General features: G+C 43.2%; 1 protein-coding gene across 8 annotated transcripts in view; it reads left to right on the top strand.

Annotated features, from left to right (window-relative positions):
* ASPH (aspartate beta-hydroxylase) overlaps nt 1–26,734 on the top strand; it is a 508,516-nt gene that overhangs the window by 167,438 nt on the left and 314,344 nt on the right. For all 8 annotated transcript variants that reach the window (XM_029591373.1, XM_029591374.1, XM_029591372.1 and 5 more), the window contains one exon: nt 17,370–17,462. In XM_029591373.1, coding sequence (XP_029447233.1) covers nt 17,370–17,462 — 93 coding nt within the window. The remainder of the gene's footprint in view (nt 1–17,369; nt 17,463–26,734) is intronic.

Below are 26,734 nucleotides of genomic sequence, written 5' to 3'. Positions count from 1 at the left end.
TGTAGTAATATCTCCAGCAGCAGAGGTGAGGTTTAATTTCCTGTCTTTGACCACGTGATTTTGCAGCCAGGTACAGCTGCCCACCTCCTCTCAGGCCTGTCTCAGGGTAAGATCTCATTTATACCTTGAGCACTCAGTAAAGAGTTGAAGAAATTCTTGGCTTTGCTGAGCATCCAAAGCCAGATATTTTTTCTTTCTGACCTAATTTTGGCAAGGAGCAACAGGGTACTGTGGCTAGGTCCTAAGATATTTAACAATTTTTAACAAAAGAAACCCCTTAGGGGAAAACACGCATTGTGGGAGCTGCTTTTTTTTTTTTTTTCCCCCTCCTGCTAGTGTACACTTTTTCATGTTGAAGGATATCTAAAGCATCTTATTCTCTCCTCCCAATAAAGTAATTAAAATGTTTAATTGCCCATTTTAAAAGGGCTATTGTTTTGCTGTGGGTAGCCTCTTTCACACACCTTTTGTACACAACTGGCTCTGAGGCATGGAGGTAGTTTTGCATAAAACATCATGGCAGCAGATGGTGGTTCATGATTGGAAATGATTCCCTGCGTTGCCAGGTTGCATACGTGCTTTTCAGATGGTGATTTACTTTAATAGTGAATAGAGGATAATAAGTATACATTCAACGTGTGCTCCGATGCGGCCAATAAAAACGATAAGTAATCGGTGGGTGCATATGAAAAAAATTAAATAAGTTGGGCACTTCCATTGGCTTCTGTATTCTAAAATATTCATGCTGACTAGCTATAGTAACAATCATAAGCTTTCAGACTGCATAGCCTCATACTAATCAAGTAGTCTTGAACAAATGCTGGAGCCAGTGTGACAAAGCAAATAGCTTTCTTAGAGGTTCAGGAAACTGGTTGGGTGAAAACCGAGGCAAACTGCAGCTAAAAGTAAAGATTCACTTTCTTAGCATCCAGGCAGATGAATCCAGAACAAGTGGGTTATGCACCTCTACCAGCAGATGGAGATGGAGCAAGCTGACGTCACGGTATATATACCCCTTCAGTGACATCAACATGCCAGTATTTTCCTCTCCAGCAGATGGTGTGGATGTGCATCTCCCTACTGGGGATTGCTTTGATTTGAAAAAGGAGAAATAAGGAAAATAAATTTGCCTGCTCTCTTGCGGTGATACCAAAAGTTCCCTCCCCCAGTTGAGAATTCCTGAGGTGATTTCCGTGGTCCCTCAGATGAGTGCCTCAGTCGGGTAGCTGGTTTTTCAGCCAGCGTGGACTTAGCTATTAAGTAGCTGAAAGGCAATAGGTGCAGGAATCCGAGTGCGGCAGTGACGGCAAATGCCCTCTCTACCTGCAGCCGGAGACTGTCTCCGTACTCAGCCAGGTAAGGCTGAGCTCAGGTAAGTTTTGAAAAAAAAATAAAATACAGACACAGAGAACATAAGAAATTGCCATGCTGGGTCAGACCAAGGGTCCATCAAGCCAGCCATCCTGTTTCCAACAGAGGCCAAAACCAGGCCACAAGAACCTGGCAATTACCCAAACACTAAGAAGAACCCATGCTACTGATGCAATTAATAGCAGTGGCTATTCCCTAAGTAAAATTGATTAATAGCCATTAATGGACTTCTCCTCCAAGAACTTATCCAAACCTTTTTTGAACCCAGCTAAACTAACTGCACTAACCACATCCTCTGGCAACAAATTCCAGAGCCTCCCCCGGTCTCCATGCTCGGTGCGCTGTTTCGACATTTGTCCTGCTCCATGGGAGGTCGAGGTCGAGGGACGTGGGTAGCCTGGCGGGTTGAGCAGCTCTGTCGGTTAGGGCCCGCTCTGAAACCTTCGTTGCATACTGTGTGTTTTGCCTCAATGGTATTTCACGTGCTTTCTTTAGGCTTCCCTCTACAGAATTGTCGGTTCGGTGTGTGCGTCTTATGTGTCCAACTTGTGCATCCAGTTTTTGGATGCTTAGGTAGGCCTAGTAGTCTGTGCATCCAAGTTAAACGGCGCATTAACTGGCCCTCCGCTTACCTATGCCTACAAGTTGAGCATTGCTGTGCGCTTAAGTTTTTTATGACACCTATCAATGGGGACGCCTGGGCATTGGTACACCTAGAATTTTTGGCTGTCGTAAAAAATAAATAAATAAATAAAAGCAGCTAGACACACGCCTCCGACCACCACTCAACGCGCTTCCGGGCTAATGGCGCCTTTCTCTTTGCATTGCCTGTCATATTCATGCATCACAACCAGGAGTGCCTGCTGACTTGTGCAACACTGTTTGGAGGCAAAGGGAGAATTATCTTCCTTTGATTTCACTAAGCCTGATTCTTCCCAGCCCAATGTAGGTCTGGATAAATATGTTTCAGGTGGGGCATTTGATTTTGGAACTCCCCTATCTGGTTCTTCAGCAGGGGAAGGCAGCTCAGTGAGTACACCTCAAGTACCTTCTAATCTGGATACTTCCACATTTTCATAAGTAGAATTTTTCCAGGGATTGCGATCCTTTCTTCAGGCACAGTCCTCAGCCCCGTCCAATGCTCCCAGGGCAGAGTCACAGGTAGAAACATTCCTGGGATCTACTGTTAAGTGCCGGAGTACTCCTAGAGCGGCAGCAGGACTGCCCGATAGAGATCGGGATGGCACGGATGATGACGCCGATCCTAACTCTCTTGAGGATGGTGAAAGTCCTCCAAGATTAGAACCGCATAGGATTATGCTGTGGTTATCTCATAGAGATGAACTGCTGGCCCTGATTTCCCAGACGTGGAAAATGCTGGGAGTATCTGCGACAGATTCCATGTCTGAGCCAAAGAAAAATCCCATTTTGGTTTCTCTGCATAAAGCCTCTTATTTTTTTCCCCTCTGGAGGCCATTCAAGAATTGATTGATCTTGAGTGGGGTGCCCCAGAGGCTAATTTCAAAGGAGGTCAAGTTTTGGAAGGCCTGAACTCTATGGATCCAATGGTGAGAGAGCATTTACATTTTCCAAAGGTAGATTCATTTGTATGTGCAGTCTCCAAGTCGATGACTATCCCGTAGAGGCAGGACGAACATGATAGGATTGAAACTATCTTTAAGCAGGCATTTGAAGCAGTGGCAGTTGGAGAAATTGGCCAGTAAGTGGAGTGAATCACTGGTTCCTCGGTTACCAGAGGATAAAAAGCAGGCGCCACACTCCTTTAGCATGAAAGGTCGTGCTAGTGAATCCAAGCATTTTAGACCCTATAGACCCTTTCAGAAGACTTGGCCTTTTGGTAGGACTCAGTCTTTTCATCCCAGACAGCCCAGAAGAGGCATGAGCTTTGAAGTGGGTCCTCCTGAACCACCCAATGAAGGTTTGCCGACCCACCCCCTGGAACACGAGATAGTGAGAGGCATCCCCCTATCAGAGATGGGTCGAGATCACATCGAATCAATGTGTCCTGGAGCTGATACGAGAATGATATGCTGTTGTGTTTGTGGCATTGTGTGGACCCTTAGTCGCAGTGGAGATGACTCCTCCCACGGGGAGGGGCCCCATGGGGAGCCACAGCGATAGGCTAAACGCAGAGAGCGGACACTTGTAGGTGGAAAGCCTTATTGTACTGCTGTAGATAGATGGTATGAGGCAGGAAGGAAAGGCACTAGAGTCCGGCAAGGTGCCAATATGTTCTGACAGTCTCAGATGTAGAAGTCTCACCCAGATGTTCAAGGTAGATAGGAACCCGCTGTGCGGGCAAGCAGAGCCTGGTTGATGGAGTTGGAGAACCGGATCATAGAGGCCCTCACTGGAGCGTAGTGCAAGCGTTTTCCTGGCAATGAAGATGGTGGGACCAAAGGCCCGTGGTACAGGATACACTGGACTGGTAGGCCCTTGAGGAGTGAGTACCTGATAGTACGGGAGATCCTGAAATAAAGAGAGAGACACCCAAGGAGCGGTTGTCAAGTTAGTAGAAACTCCAAAGGGTAGTTGGAAGCGAGAGGCCCCTGAGGAGCAGGTGCAGAGAGCTTTGTCAGGAGCGAGATTCCCCAGAGGGTAGCGAGGCGTCTAAGCGAGCAGCTTAGAGCGGTCAGCTAAACTGAAGACCTTGCTAACTCAACGTAGGCTGCATATAGAGGCTTAAATACCCGGAGGTATTGACGTCATGCGATGAGGATGCCCCCGAGGTTCCTACCATGACTTGTACATAGGCATAGGCAACGTGCGCGAGTCTCCTAGGAGACCATGGGAAGGAGCATGATGGACTGGGATGCCCATGCTGAGTTGGAAACGCTGAGGGTTTCGGCACTTGCACTGGAGGCAACCATCTTGCCCAAGGAGGAGGAAAAGGGTAGAAAAGAGGTAAGGCAGAGTAGTCGCAGCCATCTGCGACCGATGGACGCAACATATGCGCTGGAGTTTTGCAGTATTCCTTGGGACGTGTTCATGGTCTCTCCTTGCCATGCCCCACAGAAGAAGCAGGCAGTGGAGGATACATTGGCAAGGCTCCTCAGTCTGAGGGCTGTGATTCCAATGCCCACGTCTCAAAAAAATAACGGGCAATATTCAGTTTATTTCGTTGTGCCCAAGAAAGAGGGATCCTTTCGTTCCATCCTGGATCTCAAAAGGTGTCAACCGTCATCTGTGGATAACGCATTTTCGCATGGAGACCTTGCACTCGGTGATAATGGCCGTGCAGTCAGGAGAATTTCTTACTTCTGTGGACCTGTCCTAAGTGCATCTTCACATTCCCATCTGACTAGAGCATCAATGCTTTCTGCGGTTCGCAGTTCTGGGACGCCATTATCAGTTTCGGGCACTGCCTTTTGGTCTGGCCACCATTCCCAGGACCTTTTCCAAGGTAATGGTGATAGTTGCAGAAGACTTGAGGAAGGATGGGATCCTAGTACACACGTATATGGACGACTGGCTGATTCGAGCCAAGTCGCTGGAAGAGAATTGCGTGGTGACCTGCAAGGCGATCTCCCTGTTGCAGGAGTTCAGCTGGGTGGTGAACCTGGCCAAGAGCAGTCTTCAGCCTGATCAATCATTGGAATACCTTGGGGTTTGGTTCGAGAATGAAGCAGGTCAAGGTTTTCCTGCTGGAAATTTGTTCTCAGAAGTTGATTGCACAGCTACGTCTATTGATGAACACTCTGCGCCCAACCGTATGGTCCTACCTGCAAGTACTTGGTTTAATGGTGGCAATCCTGGAAGTGGTACTGTGGACAGCACTCCATGTTGTCTTGGTGGAACCCTGCAGTCTCTGGACTATTTGGTTCGGCTCCACCTGCCGATGGAGGTCTCCTCCCAACTGCAGTGGTGGCTACAACCGGATCATCTATGGAAGGGAATTTCCTTAGCACCTCTGGACTGACTAGTTCTGACTACAGATGCGAGCCCCCATGGTCGGGGAGCTCACTGTCAGGAGCTTGACAGCACAAGGGTGCTGGGATGCAGAAGTGTCTCTCTGGAACATCAATTGTTTGGAAGCCAGGGCAGTCCATTTTGCATGTTTGCAGTTCAGTGACAGGCTGCGGGGTCGAGCGGTCCAGATAATATTGGACAATGCAATGACTGTGGCTTACATAAATTGGCAGGGTGGAACCAAGAGCCAACAAGTGTCACAGGAGATAGATCAACTTATGGAATGGGTCGAACTACATCTCCAGATGATCTTAGCCTCGCATATAGCAGGAAAAGACAATGTAAGAGCAGACTTGCTCAGCCAGGAAATTCTGGACCCAGGAGAATGGGCGCTATTGAACGAGGCATTTCAGCTGATTCTGGATTGCTGGGGTCTTCTGCTTCTAGACTTGCTGGCAACCTCTTGCAGTGCAAAAGTTCCATGATTCTTCAGTTGCAGGAGAGATCCAAAGTCGGGGATCGGTGCCTTGGTGCAGGAGTGGCTGGAAGAGAAGTTGCTGTATGCCTTTCCTCCATTGCCCGTGTTGGGCAGATTAGTCTGAAGGATCGAGCACCACAGAGGGATGGTGCTCTTGGTTGCTTCTGATTGGCCCAGGAGAACATGGTATGCAGATTTGTGGCAGCTCCTGGCAGAATCGCCCCTTCAGCTTCCAGGGCACAGGGATTTGTTGCAGCAGGGTCCTGTTCTTCACGAAGATCTGAATTGATGTCATACGATATGGTCCTTGAAAAGGCTCGCTTGCTGAAACTGCTGCAGCAGTGATTTACACCTTGCTATAAGCTAGAATGTTCTCCACCTCCTTGGCCTATGTGCGGGTTTGGCGAATGTTTGAGGCCTGGTGTGAGGTTGAGGTACTCTTCCTTGTTTGGTCAAGATCCCACTCATTTTGGAATTTTTTGTAGGATGGCTTGAATAAAGGCTTGGCACTTAATTCCTTAAAGGTACAAGTAGTGGTTCTCGCCTGTTTTAGAGGTCAGGTGAATTTTGGATCCTTGTTGGCTCATCGTGATGTGGTCCATTTCCTGAAAGGAGTGAAACATCTTTGCCTCCTTTGCGATTTCCGGTGCCCATATGGAGTCTTAATTTTGTTTTGGATTTCTTAGCAGGTCCTATGTTTAGACCGATGTGTAACCTGACCTTGCAGTTACTGACCTTGAAAACGGCATTTCTTGTGGCAATTTGTTCTGTGCGTAGGGTTTCTGAGCTGCAGGCCTTGTCTTGCCGGGAGCCATTCCTCCAGGTGACTCCAGGGGTGGTATAGCTGTGTACTGTTCCTTCTTTTCTACTGAAGGTGGTCATTGACTTTCACTTGAATCAGTTCATCTCGCTGCCATCTCTGGACAGAGAAAGAGATGTAGAGGTGTATCGTCTGTTGCGATCCTTGGATGTCAAGAGACATATTGTCTGGTATCTGGAGGTTACTAAGCCTTTGTGGAAGACGGATCACCTGTTTGTCCTTCACGGCTGTACTAGGCAGGGAGAGCCAGCCTCGCGGGCTACCATAACTCGCTGGATTAAGGAGGTAGCCACAGCTGCATACTTTGATGCTGGGAAGCCATTACCTAGTCAGGTCAAGGCTCATTCCACTAGGACTCAGACAGTGTCATGGGCGTCAGTGAAATTGTCTCCTGTCAACATTTGCCGAACTGTGATGTGGTCCTCGTTACACACTTTTTCCAGGTATTATCATCTGGATGTGCAGGCCCGGAAAGACACAGCCTTTGTACATGCGGTTTTGACTGGACTGCGGGCAGCCTCCCGCCCTATTTGGGAGTAGCTTGAGTACATCCCACTTGTTCTGGATTCATCAGACTGGATGCTAAGAAATGATAAATTACTATTTACCAGATAATTTCCTTTTCTTTAGGACAGTCAGATGAATCCAGCTTCCCTTCCTTGGCTGCCAAATGGTTGTATTATGGTCCTCCTCCATGGCTATGTGTTACAGGGATTACTGGTAAAAGTGTTTGTTTGTCCAGTCCCTAGACTAGTATTAATTCATTCTTGTCTGAGCTCAGAGTTGCCTATTGGCTGAGTATGGAAATGGTTATTTGTTTAATCAAGTTTTGTTAGTCTGTCCACAGTTGCTTTTGAAGAGAATACTGGCAGGCTGATATCACTACAGGGGTATATATACTGTGAGGTCCGTCTCCATCTGCTGGTAGAGGTGCATTACCCACTTGTTCTGGATTCATCTGACTGTCCTAAAGAAAAGGAAATTATCAGGTAAGTAATAATTTCTCAATTTCCATTGCCTTCATTAAACTGTTCTATCTGTTTTGATTATTCATTTTCTTGTTGTGAAATATACATGTAATCTCTTTCCATCTTATAAATATCAGGAGAGGAACCAGGAGGGGTAGTCAAGAATAAATCTAAGGAGGAAGGTACCTTTCTTTTTGTAACTTGCGAATAAGTCTTGCTTAAATGAGAGATGATGGAGCCTGCAGTGCATGGTTTTGTTAACAACTAATGTCGCTTAACAGGACTTGGAAGTGTTATAGGGTAAATTTGGGTAGAATCCAGTCATTCATTGATCTACTGCCTCTCCATTCTTTAGGTTGTTTGAAGCAGTGCACAATAAAATTGCAATAAATGTCTCGTAAACTGTTTCATTGGCCTAAACTCATTAAAATCTGTTCAAAATGTCTGTTCCATCAAAAGTAAATTTACAGGGCTAGCTAGTACTATGGGCCTGGGCTTCTATCTCAACTCCTAACTTGTTGGGCTGGGTAAGACTGGGGTGCTCTTGCAGTTACTTTTTGATCCCTAGTGAGGAGGAAGAGCAATGCATATTTGCAGAGATCTTATGGGCTGGGGGAAGCTTGCAGCTTCCAAAGGTTGGTGCTCCTGAACAGAGATTTGCTAATCCGTCAATACCCAACGGTCCACACAGCTGTTGGAACAACTCTGTTCTTTCTGCCACAAAACATCCCAGCACTACTATGAGGGGAAGATAATAGTAATCAAAAAAGCTAATCAGTCAGTGACCTTAGAAAATCTTCATAAAGACTGTAGGTCTGCTTTTATGGGACCTCTCTTGGATCTTGAGAAATATTTAGCTTGAAACGAGATGAAATATTTTCAAGGCAAGAGATTGTCTTTATATGTTTTATACGATGACTGTATAGCTCCATGTCAAAGGGTAGAGGCTGAGCCATGGTTGTTTTGCCCCATTGCATGCATGGAAATGTAATCCTGATTTCCCAATTGATTTCTCTGAGAAAAAGAAGTTCCACCGAGAATGAGTGGAGCCTACGTTCCAGGAAGTGTGCATGCAAGGTCTGTGCATATGCATGAATAAAAAGAAATGCCACCTGTCATTCCTTATATTTCGTCCGGACATGTCCTGAAAGCACTCGGACGCACACAGATATTATAAGCCTTCTTTTCCTTCGGTAAGCAGGCAAAAAACCAAAATTCTATCTTCATGCATGCAGTAGAGCAAAGCCAGTGGGTCTCTTTTGAAATGGAGGTATGTAGTCGCTCTGTGTATATAGAAATCTTTCAGATTTGTAGTTCATGCTAGATATATTTAGTATAGTTTTACATTTCCAAAATGTGTTCAACTTGCAGAACTTCAGATATGATTTGTATAAGATTTATTTCTAGAAAGGTGAGCTACTGCCAGGTAGGGATTGTGCCCTTGAAAATATTATGGAGCAGAGATTTCTTCCACGGTACTTATTGTGTGAGAGGCTGACTTCTGTTTTATTCCTGTGGAAAAATCTTTACTGATTTAGAGGTCTTTACTTGATCCTTTTCGGCACCTTATAAAATGGTTTCTTAATCCTGATGATCACAATTCTGGTCCTTCATGTGATCTGCTTTGTTGCATGAAGCAAGCTCTATCGAGTATGGTTGCTGATGGCTTTCTTTGTGGAGTGCCAGCATGCTACTGATGCCTTGGTTTGTGTTTTCCTCTTTTGTAAATTCCCAGTACTGGTTGCAACCAGAAAATAACTCACTCCTTTGATTGCGTGTGCCTGCCTCGGAGAGATGCACTTCATGTTTAAATTGTGTTTTGTTCTTGTACTCCATTGCACTTCTTTGCATGCTGTATGAAGGGGCTTGGCTCATTTTTGCTGGTCTGCAGTGTATGTAGGAGTTGGACTTGGGGTGCCTTTGGCAGACTGTTGTTGATTTGAAAATTAAATATGCTAGTAACTTACTTTGTGTGTCTCTGTAGTGGTTGCCTTGTCTTAGAATTCTAGTGTGTTCAGTTGTGCTTATTTTACACCACGTGGAGAACAAGCCCTCAAAGTATTGGAATATATAAATCCTCTGATCTGAAGGACTCGAGCAGGATGCTGCTTTTCTGGCCGCAGTTTTGCAGACATTGCCCAGTGTTTGAGCACTCCTGAAATGATCAGTTATGGTTGAACAAACAAACCCGAAAACAAAAGCCAAAGGGGTCGAGATTCAAAAGATTTACCAGATTAAAACCGGGTTTTTGCTGGGTGACTGTTAGCTGCTCAAAATTCGACCTCCTCCCCCCTACTTCACCCAGCTAAATCTTTGCAGGTAAAAATGCTACTTGCACATACTTAGCCAGAAGTGTCTGGGCTGGGATGGGTCTTTTAAATTCAGTGTTACCCTGCTAAATTTTTTAAGACACTTCCATCTCCACTGATGGATGCCCTAAATCTGCCCACACCCCGCAGGGTCCCTGAGGGATAAGCGCTGATATCCTGAAATCAATGATTCCAAAGGCCGTAAAAACAAAATCACATTTCAGGTGCCGTGCGCTGGCATGCACATCCCTTCTTTCCAGAAGATAAGCATCAGTTAGCAGAATTTGCATTTAATATTAACAGGAAGGCCTCCCGATAACAAGTTTGAGGAAACGATGGAGAAATGGACTTTAGCGGAGTTGGCGTGTAAGACCTTCCATTTAATTATAAATGTTTAACTAAAGTTCATCCTAGTGAACCTTTGTCATTGAGTCCAAAATTTTAGTACTTGTATCTTTTGGATTCTTCTGTTGTCCGAAGCAACTGTTCTGATGTTCCTAAACTCTATTGGCACTGCCTTTTTTCCCCTTTTTGTTTTCTTTTTAATATAAATCTTGACCTGTTTGCTTTGACCCCCCCTTTCTGTCTGATTCCTGACCTGTGTGTATAGCCAAACCCTGCGATAATTATTTTTTCTCATGTGGCAGAAAAGCTATTCAGCCAGGCTCAGGAGACACTTGTCTCTGTACTGCAATTATTCGCCCCTAAGCATTGGTTGTATTGCATAACTCAGTTTTCAGAAGTCAAAATGCACATGACTTTTGGAGGAGGTAACATTGTTTGTTACCTCCTCCAAAAGTGATTTGTTAGTGTGCTAATATATTTGCAGTAAAAAAAAAAAAGAGGAAAAGAAGGGGTTATGAAGCTAAATATGATCAAATTCGTCCCTTCCGTCATACAGCCGTGTTGGTTGATTTGATTAATTGGTTTGACGCAGGAGCTCCACTTGGGGTGTAAGGGCATACTGAGAGGCCTCATCTACGTTGTTATTGCTGTCACTGGAAACTTTTTTTTTTTTTTTTTAACTAAACCTGTTTCCTTTTCAAAATCAAACTTTAAACATGTAAGATGCAGTCCAAGATCATCCTAAAGAGAGAGAAAAACCAGTTTTGAGTAAGAAGGAAGCCAGAACCACGGAGAGAAAGAAAACCAGGGAAAGAAAAGAGAAGGTGGAGGAAAAGCACAAGAGGCTCCCGCGGGCCAGAGGTCCCAAGGAGGCCAGCGACAGCAGGAAAGAGAGGCGGAGAGAAAAACAAACCCAGGGACGGGACAGACATAGCAAAGAGAAGGAAATCGTGAAAAGGGAAGCCGGCAAGAAGGAGCCAGAGGCAAACAAGGCAAGGAAAAATCCCAATAAAAGCCCTGCAAACCTGCTGGAAATGCTGCGGAGGAAACTGACACGGAAGGGGGAGGCGTAAAAGAGTTGTCGGTGGATCGGATTGGCGAAGATTACCAGCAGAACTTCAGTTAACTTTCTTTTACAATAATTTGACTTCCCAAAAGGTGTGTTTAAAAAAAAAACAAAAAACAAAAACCCAAAAAACAACCTCACTAATAAAATTAGGCAATAAAAATATTTTACTTTAAAAGTTTCATTTTTTTTTTGTTCTTTTCCTTCAACATTTGGATGGCACTTTTTAATTTGATTTCTGCACAGATGAAAACACCTCTTGTTTTGGATGCCTGGATTTTCTTTTAAATCTAAAGCTTAAATTGTAACTGGATCCATGCTTATGTGAAACAGTGTTTGTGGGAATATGTACCACTAAGATGTTTTTTTTTTTCTGGTAGCAGGTAACATTAGGAAAGGTTATTCGTTTCAATTTAAAGTCGTGTATGCAGACAAATTAAGTAGATGTTTCCTATGTAAAATCAAACCAAATGCCTGCTTTAGAATGAATATGAATATGTACATAGTCTGCTGGAATAAAACTAACATCCTGTAAATTGGTATAAATATTATTAGAATAGCCTTGGTTTATTTTTCTTTTACTCCTGTAATCAAGATATTTCAGTTTGATATGCCAGAAATTCAGGTTTCACTCTACAGTTCAGCATTTGTAAAGGATGCAACTTTTCAGTGTTATGAAATCAGTTGCTGTTTGGTTTGTCTTAAAAGGTTGCTTTTTAAGTAGCTATAACAGTAATAGTGCGTCCTCACTAGTTTATGCCTTTCTTATAAAGAAGACGTTTAAAGGTAATTCAATATGAAATAAAGAGGGTTATTTAAGAAACCTTTTTTTTTCTCCTTCATATACTACAGACAATATGCAGTATGAAAAATGATGCAGTCTTAATGCTTTTGAAGGAAAATTTGTGTTCTGTTCCATTGTTTTTTCAATCGCAACTTAATTTTCTCTAGCTTTTTTAGTAGTTAAATTGGTCCTGGAAAACACTGGAATCTTTTGGAGGTTGTGAGACCTTATTAAAGACTAACACCAAAGATGCAGTTCATGAGCTTTTGAGACTTCACTGACCACAAATGACTGTAGAGCTGGAGAAGACAGCCTTTATATCCAGGCCCAGGGCTGGCAACTTTTTGTGGATGAGTGCTGTGCTGCTGGAGGGTTGGGTAGGGAACCTCTCTCCCCGACTGAGATCCTGCACCAGGATGATTTTCTTCGCTTCACCCACCCCTGAAATAATCTGTCCAATTACCACTAATCCGCATTGGTAACCAACCCAGCACGCTACTTTAACCTAAACTACTAGCATTGCAGTGCGCAACAACAGCATAGCTAGTTTGCAGTTTATGATGCTTTTTCATTAAAAAAAAAAAGTTTTGTTTGTCCATGCAGACATTATCTCCCAAAGCATTCAATGTGTAGTAATCAAATTTTCAGGATAGAAACCGGAATAATATTGGCACAGAAAACATAGATTTTGCTAAACATTCGGAAAAACCCTTTTATCTCCCAAAATATTCAGCCTGCAGCAGCCAAATATGCAGGGTAGGTAGAGCTCTATAAAACCTAGAACCCAGAATGTTTTCCCAGAAAAGCGTCTAGATCTGGCTGTTACTATTTATGATCCTGACATTTTGTGACCACTGAACGCTGCAGCCTTCAAAGGCAGATGGATACCACCTAACCAAGAAATCACAGTGCTGGAAGAAAAATAAAGAACCTCCTAAGGGGGACTGAGGTAATAAAACTTGCGTTAAGATTGTGCGCTGATATTCAGTGCACGGTTTCTTAATACAGGCGCTAAAAGACAAAATTGAACTTCTGATGCAGTAAGGAAATGCAGTAAGCAGGAGTTTAAAAGATGTGCACACAAACCTAAGATAAATTGTGCACTCAGTACACATTTTAACTGGTGGTGGGAGAGTCTTTTAGACAGGATTGATGTGCGCAAAAATCGTGTGCATGAAAGACTTGTATGTGCAAAATATGTGATTTATGCTTGGTTTGTGCACATAAATATGATTTATGCACACATTATTTCAACTGAAAAAGCATTTCTTGTGCGCATAATTCATATTTATTTGCAGAAAACATGCTTTGTGTATAAAGCATGTTTTCTGCACATAAATCCCAGTTGCAGATCCTGGCACCAGAGCTCCTGCTTCTCCCCATAGACTGACACTAACCCTGGAAATTTTACCCTCCCTCTGACCAGGAATAAAATCTGCAGCACTAAGAAACCTGCAATAGCTGATAGCTACATTAGCGTCAAATTTCCATGTGAGGGTGCTAAACAGGTCGCACAGTTTTACACGCACATTTTTTTTGTGTGCAAAACTTAATGCTGTATCGGGAGTACAGCTGCACACAACTGTAGATAAAACTGTGCGCTCTGCTGAGCGCACCTCATAAGATCAGGCCCAAGAATTGCCCTGCAGTTCTTTTCTCCTGTGTTGAAAATGACAACTGTGCCTTCATTTTAGGTCAGAGCAGTGTGCTGGGCAGGAGGTGCTTGCTGGGTTTCTACAGAGGTGTAGCACTCATTTCTTGACTCTTGCCTTATATACTGCTCCTGATTTGCTCCTGCAAGAAAAAGAAAAGCCACAACTGTAATACCCTTGTTGAAATTCCAAGGGTTTAGATGGTCGATTTTAAAATATATATCAGAATTGTGCTTTTCCCTTATTTTTCCGAAGGAAGGGTTATCTCCCCAGTCTGAGGTTCATTTCTGAACTGTATATCTGACCTTATGGGGTCAACAGATGAGATGTAGGTGATAACTTCTTACTGGACTAAAATATATTTATGACCAGCCTCCGAGAGTTTTGCTCCCTTCATCAGACCAATGACGTTCTTAGGTGAGGAAAATTGACACTGCCCAAATGATTGTCATGTATGTTTGTCTTAACTAGATTGTAAGCTCCGTGGAGCAGGGACTCTCACGTGTATCTGTACAGCTCTGCGCGTGTCTGGTAAATAATAATGTAGTAGCTTGCCAGGAACTTCAGTCATTCAGGATCCACCATAGTTCTATTCTTGTCACGCAGTTTTGAGAACAGGGAAAGATTTGCCCCTGGCAGGTGATTTTGGGTTAACTTGTGTTAACAAGAACCTTAGTACAGGTGATTTCAAAATACCAGAATGAGCACAAACAAAAAAAACCTTTTGGGCCCTTAACTAAGGAGGCAATTCAAGGCGTCATCCAGCGTGAGACTGTGTCGACGACGTGCCAGCGCATGGTTTCTATGTATGCAGCTACACACTGATCGTGAACGCCACTGCAATTTGTGCCAGAGTTGCAAAATGGGGGCACTCTTGTTATCTTACTTTCATCCCTTCTGGTGTAAGGGTGCAAACCCAGTTTGTATTGTTCTTATGTAATTTGCAATATATGTAAGCATAAAATAAAGTTATTTCTGTAATTCCTGCTTGACAAAATAAATGTTTTTGAGGGCAATGTGTTTTAATTCAAAGGGTTGTTTCTTTCTTTAGCCAGGGTTCCCAGGACATGGTTACGCACCTTTATTCCATCACCAGGGGCTTCTTTGAACTGTAATCTAACCATTATGCCACCCTAGGTGCATTGCCTCAGATAATTTAATCTGAAATATTGAACTTTTATTGCAAATTTGTCGTCCTATCAGGCTGACAGTATGGGAAAATCTCTGTTGTATGCTCATTGTTACTTCCGTATTGAAGGTTGGGAAAATGGTGGTCACATGGTTTACTGTCAAGTTTACAGCTCTGCTGGGCTTGGATTTCACCCTTTCTGATTCAGAAACAATGAAGCTAGTAACGGATTTACTAAATTAAAATAAGCATAGAACAACAGAGTGCTATATACCATGTTTGCCCAGTTATAATTTTTGCATTTTCTAATACGGCGCATATTTAAAAAAAAAAAAAAAAAGAACAAAAATTAAAGGGCAGTTGCAAAATATGGGGTGAAACCAGAGCAGAAGATACACTAAGGGCCAGATGTAAGGATTGTGAGAACTACCTGCAGGTCCGCTTGCTTCTGTAGCATTCTAGTGGGTGGCAGATGCTGTGGGAGCTACATACCTGGGATCTATCACTAAGCATCTTTAGTTCTGGGACAAGGTTTTCCTCATGGAGATGTAACGTCCTTCTGAAATGTGAGAAGGAAGAAAAGTGGTGGAGACCATCACCGTTGAGGGTGGTATTGATTTTGTCTGACCGGAACTGTGACTTTGGAGTAACTTGCCTTGAAATGATGATTGTAAGGCTTAGACATTGTTAAACGGTCCTCTGTCCTGTTTGCCATGAGAACCTCAATCAATCACTGTGTCCATCAGAAGGATACCAGCCTTTTTTTTTTAAACATAAATCACATATTTACAAAGGTAAATTGAATATTTACAGCCGGGCATTCTGGGTTGCCTGTTAGGATTCTCTTTGGAGAAAACAACTCAAATCAAGCCTGTGTGAAGGCTTACTGTTTCTGCAACTCCCTTCTCGGAGTTAAAAGTGTGAAGAGTCCTTTTTTTGAAGAATGGGACCACATCCCTTTCTGTAATGTGAGACCCAGAAGTGGATTGAAGAGTGTGGAAAGACTGCAACCTCTGTGAAAGGGAAACACAGGATGTAGGTCCTGTATAAAGATGGCCACACTCTTACATACACACACACTTACACACACACACACACACACACACTTTATAGCAGCCAGAGAATAGTGAAAGTGTGTTGGAGAAAATAGCCCTCAGAAACCCTAGAAGAAAATGCGTGGAGTGCATTTTGGGAAGTGGAACATCCTGGCAGCTCTCGTGCTCACATGCTTTTGAAAGAGAGCATCTTTTGCCCAGGGATTGAACATCCTGCGACTTCTGGAAAGCAAACGCAAATTCCACAAAGTCACGGAAGCAAAACCTTGTGCCCAGAGCACAGTGGGACTGTGGCCTGCTTTTAAAGCTTTATTGCCCTTTTTGGCTAAAAGTTCTGCGATGCTCTTTACACAAGTATTTTGCTTCTCTGATTTTTTTTTTTTCTCCACCAGTGGAAATTTTTCCTTTCCATACATAGCAGGAAGTTCAGTCCTTGGGTAAAATTTGTGCTGTTGCAAAACCATGCAAGGAAGCTTGGGTGCTGCTTTTTTTTTTTTTTTTTGCCCAAGTCTTAAATATGGTCTTAAGGTTGTTCCTTGCTTACCTAAGGGGTGACATTGTTAATTCAGTATTGAAGCAGAAGAGCCATTGTTTCACAGTGGGTTCCCTCATTCTGCCTAGAGCAGAATGCTTGATAATGTGCCCAAACTCTTGCAGCTTTCCTCATAACTTATCTGCCGTTAGAGGGAAAATAACAATGCTAGACTCCCCCTGTTAATCTCAAGCAAAAAAACTGCTTTTCACAATTTTTCCATACAGTTCTGCCAAATGCACTGTTAACAGGCAAGAGGAGTTAATTTGAGTTCTTTGCTTGCACAGAGGCTCAGTAAACTGGTAAAGAAGATTGCTGATGATGTACCCGTGATTTCCCGAAAATAAGGCAGCGTCTTATATTAATTTTTGCTACCAAAGATGCATTAGGCCTTATTTTCAGGGGATGTCTTATTTTTCCATGAAGAATAATTCACATATATTGTTGAACAAAAAAATGAACATTTATCATATTCTGAATAGTTGTCTGGTTATGCTGGTTTGTGATGACAACTAACTGAATCCTGCAGGGTAAAAAAGTCACAGCTGCATGCTCTGGTGTTCTGTGCGACGGGCATGCTCCCAAATAAAAACTTTGCTAGGTCTTACTTTCGGGGGAGGTCTTATATTTAGCAATTTAGCAAAACCTCTACTAGGTCTTATTTTTGGGGGATGTCTTATTTTCGCGGAAACAGGGTATATGTATTGATGCCCGGTTTTATTTTAAATCCTTGAAGGTGCACTAAGTTCTGTGTGTATCTGAAACTAGCTGTGATCGTCCTGCGGGTTACATAGCTCTAATCTCAGCTTCATTGCAGATCAGTATAATAATTCTTTTTTTTTTAATGTTTTATCACTGATTATTATACACCTGAACAGGGGTCTGTTGTACAAGAAATGCTAATGTAAACTTTATAACTGGCAAATGCAGGACTTAAAGAAAAATCAGTCCCTGTTCAAGCAACTCCAGAGGAAGAGCCTGAGGAGCCCATCCAGCCTGAAGTGCACCTGCCTGAGGAATCAGGTAAGGCCGAGATGGAGACCACAGCTGGAATAAAGCAAGGGATGTCATTAAGGGGCGTGGGCTTACTTGGGCGTAGACAGCGAGAATAGGATTTAGGTTTTCTGGGCTCTGTGTCACATTCTCTGCATGGGTAGAAATTAAGAGACAGTGACTAGGGCTCAAATGCAAAGTAGTGGGAAAGTCAGTGAGTTAGGAAAAAAGAAAAAGTTACTACAGGGTTTCAAAAGCTTGTGTGCTGCAATTCACAAAAAGTGTCTCTTCTCCCCACCCCCAACACACCAGGGGTGAAGAAGGGGGAGCAATGAAGGCCTGCCTGTGGGCACCCAGCAGATTGATTTAGCTAGTCCAGAATGCCAGCACAGAGAGCATTTCAAAACTCATAGGCCAACCGTGCCAGTTGGGTGCATCCCGGGGTCAGCAGAGCGAGTGCCAGTATTCTGCACCAGCTGGGGAGTGGCGTGCTGGGCAGAATGTGTTTGCATGGCGCCAGTTGCCAGCCTTTGGCCTACACGATCTCCTTTCCATATGCACACAACCCCTTTCCCCTCCTCCTCCTGCTTTTCTTTCTCTCCATTTACATGTGCCCTCTAGCCTTCTCCCCTGGCACTTGCTGAATTCCACAAGTACTCACTCATCACTTCCTTCTGTCCTCTTATCCCTTCCTCTCATCCTGTGCTTGGTGAGTGCAAGGAGAAGTGAAGGACACCCTGAGGCTTCCCCCACAGCTGAAGCCATAGAAGGTTCTGTATCAGCAGGGGGCACGGGATCCGTCTGGACCCAGCCACAGCAGCCTTTCCCAATGCCAAGTAGGACAGGGTTGGTCCTGCCTCAGCTCCCCCACAGCAAAACGAACTGGCCACAGGGAGGTCCCGGGGGCGGGGAGAGGCAGAGAAGCTCCGCTCCTGAGCACGGATAGGCTGGATTACCATGTGGTGTAGGGAGGAGGAGGAGACTTGTACCTGCACAGGGAGAGAATTTCCCTCTCCTTCTCTGCCACCTTTCAGGGCTGTTTTCCTTTTCTGATTTGCATCTCTCTGGCTGTATCTGCAGGCCTCTCTTTGTTTATGCACATATATATTTATGTTTCCAGTTCTTTTCTCTAAATGCACACAGGCACACACACACACACACGCTCAAAGAGGAAGGGATAAAGCCACAAAGGTCAACTAGTAATTTTTGGGACCTGAGTAAGTTTGCTGGCTGTGTTGATGTTATGAGCTGCAGAGTTATCTTCCTTAATGCCTCCCTATTCTGCATAGTAATACAACAGGGTAACCCCTGCCACACAGGGCTAATCAAGTTACAAAGCATTTAAGTGAATTACTAAGTGTGAACCTTGTATCTTATGAAAACAGTTACTTCCTTAACAGTTTCCTTGCATAGTAAATTGTGCAGTAGAGTTCACTGATTTGGTCCTCTTATATTTATTTCCCTATATTTACAGACAGCCTCTTATATAAATAATAATTCATTTTTCTTTGGGGTCAGCAGTTTCCCCCTGCTCATTTGGGTTTCCATCTCAGTTGGAACCGGCCTGAGCTTTCATTCACAACTACCTGAAGCCATTCGTTTTGCTCCCTGTTTTATAATCGCCTTCCTTTCAGCAGCAGACAGGAATTCACCAAGGTTCGAACCGCTGCCCCTCTCCACCTTGAACTCTGCCATCATGGGCCCTAAATCCAAATGGCAGGCACAATGATTAGACCTTCCTTCTCACTAGGGGTGGTGAACACTGCCTCCACAGTGTCCCCGCCCGGGCCTGGGAATCGAGCCCACCATTCCCCCCCGCCACTGGGTGTGGGCCTGTTGGAGGGCCAAGGGACCCAGCGATGGTGGCACTGGAAGCAGATGCATTCTGCCTCAGCTGTGCCTGGGGGCAGTTTGGGTACCCAGGTGCTGTTTTAGAAAAAATAGTTTTCCCTGCTTGTCCTTTTTTTTTTTTTCAGTTTTATAGAGGGGCTGGATAGGGAAAACACTTCTTGAATGCAGGGAGTGTGATAATTCACTGAAAAAGGAATATCAGGATAATGAACCTCATTAAAGATAAACAGGTTTGTTTTGGGACTGATCAAACTTAGCCCTTTGATCATCCCATATACTTCGCACATCAGTATAGCCAGCACCCACGTGGCCATACGTGGCTCATGGACTGTGCCTATCGCTTCTGGTGTTGGTGCAGTCGCTGTCCTGGCAGCTGAAATTTGAAGCTGGAGCACCAGCTCAGCACTGACTGAGCCTCAAGGGGAGAGAGAATAGGGAATGAGTAGGCTGCAAGTATCCATGATGACAGTGGCAGATGGAGGATCACACTCCCTGCTAGTGCAATCCTCAGAGCAGAAGGGTGTGTGTGTGTGTGGAGGGAAGGGGGCTTTGGCGGAAAGTGGGGGAGAACAAGAAAGATGGCAAAAGAAAAAAAAACAAAATATGAGCTTTGTGGGGAAGATGGCAAGAAATCAAGATGGGAAGAATTCCTGGTAAAGTTTCAGGAAGAAAGGCTAAGCATGGGGTTAGGAAAGCTGGTGGGCTCCACAGGACGTTATGGGTGAGAGTGTTAAAGAGAAGGAGAGAGGGATGACAGGGAAGGAACGAAAGCATAGGAACATAGGAGAGGGGGTCCAGTACAGGGTGAGAAGAGAAAGAAAGAAAGAAAGAAAGAAAAAGAAAGATCAGAGAACAATAAAGGTTAGAGAGAGAGAGTCAGACCGAAGAAGTTGCCAGGATGGTGAGTGGTTTGTTATGTATGCTGTAGGAAAAATAACCATAGAGAAAAGCCTCTGAAAATTTTGCTGGTCAATGAATGCTGACAAAAATACTTTTTTCTCTGATTTCAGTAACATGAAGCTGGATATATATTTTTTTGGCCCATTGTTTGACATGTGTGAAGAAGTGTCAGATCCAACAGGGAAAATTGAAAGTGATGGACCCCCCCCCACACACACACCTGTCATGAGCTTAAAACAAGGCCCTCGCCTCCAAGTTACATCATCTAAAGCCAGATAGAACAATCTTTACAATAATGGGTGACTTGACTTTCTCATGCAAAGTTCTAGCATCTATAATGCCACATGAAGTATATTTTACTATATTCCATGTTGCTGCACGATTTCAAGTGGGATTATGGGTAGCAAAGCTTTGTGTGCAAAATTGCATTGCACATTTCTGTATATGGCATGCCTAATTTCAGAAAATATTTGTGATTGGATGCCGTACGGGTTAATCCTTGTTCGCAAAGGAAAAAGGTGAACAGTTACTAAACTTTTGCACAACACTCTGTGGCTATACCCTGATTTTTTTTCCTTTAAAGTACTAAGTAAATAAGCATCCTACTAGAGCATGTTTTGAAATTAAACATATATATATATATATATATATATATATATATATATATATATATATATATATATATAGAGAGAGAGAGAGAGAGAGAGAGAGAGAGAGAGAGAGAGAGAGAGAGAGAGAGAGAGAGATGTATAGCCCAACTCTCTGAGAGTGGTTTTGGCCATTCTCACCTGCATTGTCCTGAATAGTTAAGGAGGGTTATGAGTAACAAAACTTTACATAAAAAAGATGTCAGGTATATATATGTGCGTGCATATGCATACACCTACCTACGTGCAGAATAATATCTGATTTCATGCAACATAATTTGTGGCAGAATCCTTTGTTGATTAAATATGGTTTCCACAGAGAGAAGACTGGCGGTGGGAAAGAGCAATTTTACATTCAGAAAAGCCTAGGATCAACTCAGTTTAGCCTCTGGAAGTGGTGATTTAATAATAAATCATGTTACCACAACTTATATTTTCCAAAAGTAGACAAAATGGTGCAGAGAAGGATAAACGACTCAGCTTTCTTGCTCAGTGTTACCCATAACAAATCACTGTTATGTTGCCTGCAGCTGAAGGGGGTTATGGAAAGTGATACTTGGTGTGAGAAAATGGTGTCATACATCCCACTATAGCCCATTAGGTTTGGAAAATATAACTTGCTCAACCACAGTGTTCACTAGCGGAGAAGAAAAAAAAGCTCCCAGACAGCTAGGAAATGACATGGGACCTACCACCTCTTGTCCTGGTGAAAACCAAGCGTGCACTAAGGCATCCAGGTGAAAACTATATTTTACAAAACCCATGATGGTGGTTTCTTCCTTTGCAATCTAATGCCCACAGCTTCCTGGAACTGGAGTGTTGATTCTGAAAAGCCCCATCATTTCTCCCGTTTGCTCCAGTTCAAGAATGTTTATGGATGAGAGAGCTTTAGAGGGGGGGTCGAGACATCTCATCCATTCTGAATAGTTTCATTTTTTGCAGATTTATGAAATATAGGTGATGCCTCAGCACCCTTTTCTTTAGGTATAGGGAAAAAGAGTGGGTATCAGACTGAGTGAGTCATCTGTAGCCCACTACTTACCCCTATCAGAGAAACCATTGCCTTCAGAGTGAATCCTACTGAAACATGTTACATGTTCTAAAACTAGACGTAATGATGATGTGGTTGGGGGTGAGGTTTTCTCATGTCATGTTTTTACCCATAGCCTCCATACACTGGAGCATTACTATGGACAGGCAGTGGTGTTCCAGCTCAAAAAAGGATTAGGAGCACAGGAATTTTGGAAGGGAAAATATTCTCAGCACATCCTGAAGGCCCTCCTTTGGTGTCATTTCCAGAAAATACGGGTTGTGGCAGGTCTGTTGACATATAACTTTCGTGGGGGGGGAAGAAGGGACAAGTCTCAAACAGCCAACAGCAGTGAAAACAGCTGTAGACCTAATTCATCTCGTCATTGTGAGGATAGGATCTGCTCAACTGAGCATCCTAGACAAGTGAGAGTTTCCAAATAGATGACTCTTCTTTCTCTTTTTATGTCATGCTACCAAGAATCTCCCTTCAGATGGAGCATTCTTATTGGAAAACGCCTTCAGTTCCACAAAATGTAACCTCTTAAAGCAGAATCTGGGCAAAGGCTCCATTCCTTTGTCCATTGAGGTGGCAAGCTCCTTGGAGTCGGAGAGTTAATTGTGAAATGACCATTTGCTGCATGTTTATGGATAAAGTATACCAGCAGAATCAACTTTTAACATAGAAGCACTTCCAGTTTCTCTCCAAACAGCAGGCATAAGTAAGATGGACTCCCTTGCAGGATTGCTAGTTCTCTCGAGACAAAAGTTGCTTTGGTTCTCTTCACTCTGCGTGTACTGGATTCGCTTTCTGTCGACGTCCTCTAGCAGATGGCATCTAAGCATTCCGTAATTCCATAGCTGGGGCAGGAGTGAAAGAAATAACTGACACAGAGAGAACTTGATAACTTGGACTATTATAGAGTCCTTAAATCAAGCTGGCATTTAGCACAGCCTGCTATAGGTCAGCTGTTTAATTCAGAGCCAGAGCCTCTCTGCGGCAGGCTCTGAACGCAGAGTTAAAGACAAGCTGAAGAGTTTGTTGAGTGCACATGAAGCACTTTGCATCTTTCTTCCTAGCAGTTCCATTCTTGCTAATCTGTAAGAAACTGCATAAGACATAAAAGTGAGCAGTAGCTGAGGTGGTGAGCCAGTTGATACAGTGCATTTGGATTTTCAGAACGCGTTTGACAAAGTACCTCAGTAGAGATTCTTGAGGAAATTAAAAAGTCATGAAATAAGGAGCAGTGTCCTATTGTGGATTGAGAACTGGTTAAAAGATAGAAAACACAGAGTAGGCCTAAATGGTCAATTTTTTCAGTGGGGAAAGGTGAATAGTGGAGAGCCCCGGGGATCTTTACTGTGCCCACTGCTTTTTAACATAGAAATGGGAATAATAAGTGAGGTGATCAAATTTTGTGCTGATACAAAATTATTCAAAGTTGTTAAATCACAAGAGGATTGTGAGAATTTGCAAGAGAACCGCTTGAGACTGGAACACTGGATATCCAAATGGCAGATGACATTTAATGTGGACAAGCCCAAAGTGATGTACGTAGGAAAGAGCAACCCAAATTATAGCTACACAGTGTAAGGTTCCACATTGTGGGAGTCGCTGCCCAGGAAAAGGATGTAGATATCATCATGGATAATATGTTAAAATCCTCTGCTCAGTGTGCAGCGGCGGTCAAGAAAGCAAATAGAATGCTAGGAATTATTAGGAAAGGAATGGAGAATAAAACAGAGAATAATATAATGCCTCTATTGCTTTATGGTGAGACTACACCTTGAGTATTTGTGCAATTCTGGTTACTGCATCTCAGAAAAAGACATAGCAGAATTAGAAAAGGTACAGAAAAGGGCACCCAAAATGATATAAGGGATGGAAAGATTCCCTTATGAGGAAGGGCTAAAGAGGTTAGGGCTTTTCAGTTTGGAGAAGAGGAGGCTGAGGGAAGACATGACAGAAGTTTACAAAATAATGGTTGTTTACTCTTTCAAAAAAGTACAAAAACTAGGGGACACACAATGAAGTTACTAAGTAATACATTTAAGGCAAATAAGAGAAACTATTTCTTTTACTCTACGCATATATAAAATATGGAACTCTAGAGGATGTAATAAAAGCTGTTAGTGTAGCTGAATTTAAAAATGTTTGGACAAGTTCCTGAGGAAAAGTCCATTATTAAGGTGGACCTGGGGAAATCCACTGCTAATCCCTGGGATAAGCAGCATGGAATCTGTTGACCTTTTGGGATCCTGCCAAGTACTTCTGACCTGGATTGGCCACTGTTGGAATCAGAATGCTGGGTTGATGGACCTTTGGTCTGACCCAGGATGGCAGATCTTATGTTCTTAAGGGGATTCATGGAATTGTGAAAAGTGTAATCTGGCATTTTATTCACGGTGCATCAGTATTAGAAAAGACTGACCCAGGCTTTGGTAAAAACAATGTAAGACACATTTTTAGAGTTAGTGGAGACCATTAAACTGTGAAATGCACAAACAGAGAGAATGGATTTCTAGAATACAAGCCTGTGTAGAACTTGTAATATAGGCGCTATTCAGAAAATGTTAAGCATCACGGAAAACCAGATGTCCTTGACTTTTTTGGGATGAGTCAAGTGCTACATTTCTGCTCCTACCAGCAGAGGAATGACACTATCTTAAGCCATCTATCTGCAACACCTACAGAACCCTAACATTCTGTGGCCTAAATTCCTTAGTTAGCCTCTCATTTTTCTAATTCCATTTTAACATGTACCAGTTCTAACTACAGAATCATAAAGGTTTCCAGAGCGCTGTGGAAAGAACTCCTGTATGGAGTAGAACTCCAAGCTGTGACAGAAAGTAAAAGCACGGAAGAAACTGCAATGTGGAATGAATCTAACATGTACATCGGTATAAATTCATCCTCAGCTCAGCTTCAATATTTAAAAAAGTCAGAGGGGACATGAGTCTGGGCGAGAGGGTGTGTGGCTAAGAGATGGAAGATGAGAAATGTGGGAGGATGGAGGTGAGGAGAGTTAGGGGTTTCTACACACATGACACACAGGCATAGACATGTTTTCTACTCTCAGCTCTACCTAGCATAAATCTTGAGTTGAGAGTCCGTGTGTATCTGGGTCTTTGAGACAGTACAGAGTGCTTGAGCCTGGCTTGGGGTTTCAGATGTCAAATGCCTTGAGTGTGAGGGTGTGGTTTCGCACATGTTCAGGTATTTAGGGTTATGCTCTGACAGCTGTTGCCCAGGCATTTGGGGATTTTCTTAGCTGTAGCTCAGCTTGGCTGTGCAGAATGATTTTTTTTTTTTTTTTTTTACATGCCATATTTAATTCATATAATGAGTTTTAAATGGAAGCTTCTTTAAAGAAGACAGAATAACTCAGGCAACTGATCCTTCAGAGGAAAATGGCACCGGCACACTGATATTTGAATATTTAATTTTTTTGTGACAATTTAATTTGTAACACAGATTTATGCATTTTTTTTTAATCATTAGAGAGCTGGGAATTGCAACTTAATTTCCATTATGTATATTGTTTGCATGATAAGTAATAGTAAAGCTTTTAAAGAGCACCTCTAGGATCCACAGCTTGTTAGAGAGTGCATGTGCCAGCAGCATTTCATTATATTTGATGACACTGGAGAATTCCAAGTCCCAGCCAGTGGTATTCAGGCTCCGACAGTCATTCCGGAGGAGACCCTGTGAGACTGATAGTGCCGGCTGCTGGGGAAGGAGAAACCCGAGTATGGCCTGCAAGGGTCACAGATAGCCTGGGGATGAGAGGAAGCAAGCGTCAGACACCAGGCCAAAAGGAAAGAAATTAGACAGCTCACGTTTGGATTATGGATTTCAGGGAGATTGGCATGGCAAAAAGAAGCCAAAGTTACAGTGTATACAGCGCGTCCTTCTCCCCGAAATTGGCAAAAATCGTAAAACAGCATTTGTTAAATTCTGGAGGACATAGAATGAGCAGAAGTAAAAGCCCGCCACACAAGGATGGTTATTGCATCTAGAATGTTAAAACCTATTTTCATAAAATGTAAAATAACCTAAAACTGTCCAGTTGGACGGAGGAAATTTTATTACAGCCCGCCTAAATTGGGGAGCAAATTTCATGCTCAAGTTAATTCAGTTTTCAAATCTGACTTGCATACACACGTCCGCTTTGAAAATTATCCCACCAAATTTATCTGTCCACAATTGCCCTTGGCTATCACCTGTGTGGAAAATGTTCAGAAAAATGCACATGCATAATTCTGAAAATGCACACAAGTCTCAACCCCTCCCTGACCCCCCACTACTGGGAGCGCCTCTCTCAGTCCAGATAAACTCTCATGCATACAGGCAGTGGATGCATACGTTTACTTGCATATCAGATGGTCAGTTTTATAAAATACAATTTCTGTGGGTAAACGCTGCTTTACCCGTGGAAATACCTTTGAGAATTGCCCTCACAAGTAATAATAAATATTTATGTTTATTCTGTATCCTTTGCTTTCCGGTAGCACTCTCTCCTCTCTCTCTGCTACCGAGGAAAGCTGAGCTGTGGCAGTCCTTAAGAATTGTCTCTGTCAGGGGCCTTGGTGCTCAACAACTTTGTGAAGGAGGAACATAAGGGAGCAGTTAGGGACTCCTGAAGCAAAAAAAAATGTTAGGTATTTAAAAGCTAAGGGAATAAAAGGAAAACCATTCCAGGCTGCAGCTTACATAAGAACATATATAAAAAAATAAATACCATACTGGGTCAGACCAAAGGTTCATCAAGCCCAGCTTCTTTTCTCTGACAGTGGCCAATCCAGGTCTCAAGTGCCCAGCAAGATCCCAAAGAATAGATCCAATCCTTCTTGCTCATAGCAAGAGATAAGTAG

Source organism: Rhinatrema bivittatum, chromosome 2 (genome assembly GCF_901001135.1).
Source record: "Rhinatrema bivittatum chromosome 2, aRhiBiv1.1, whole genome shotgun sequence".
Taxonomy (NCBI): domain Eukaryota; kingdom Metazoa; phylum Chordata; class Amphibia; order Gymnophiona; family Rhinatrematidae; genus Rhinatrema; species Rhinatrema bivittatum.
This window is presented reverse-complemented; position numbering and strand designations above follow the sequence as displayed.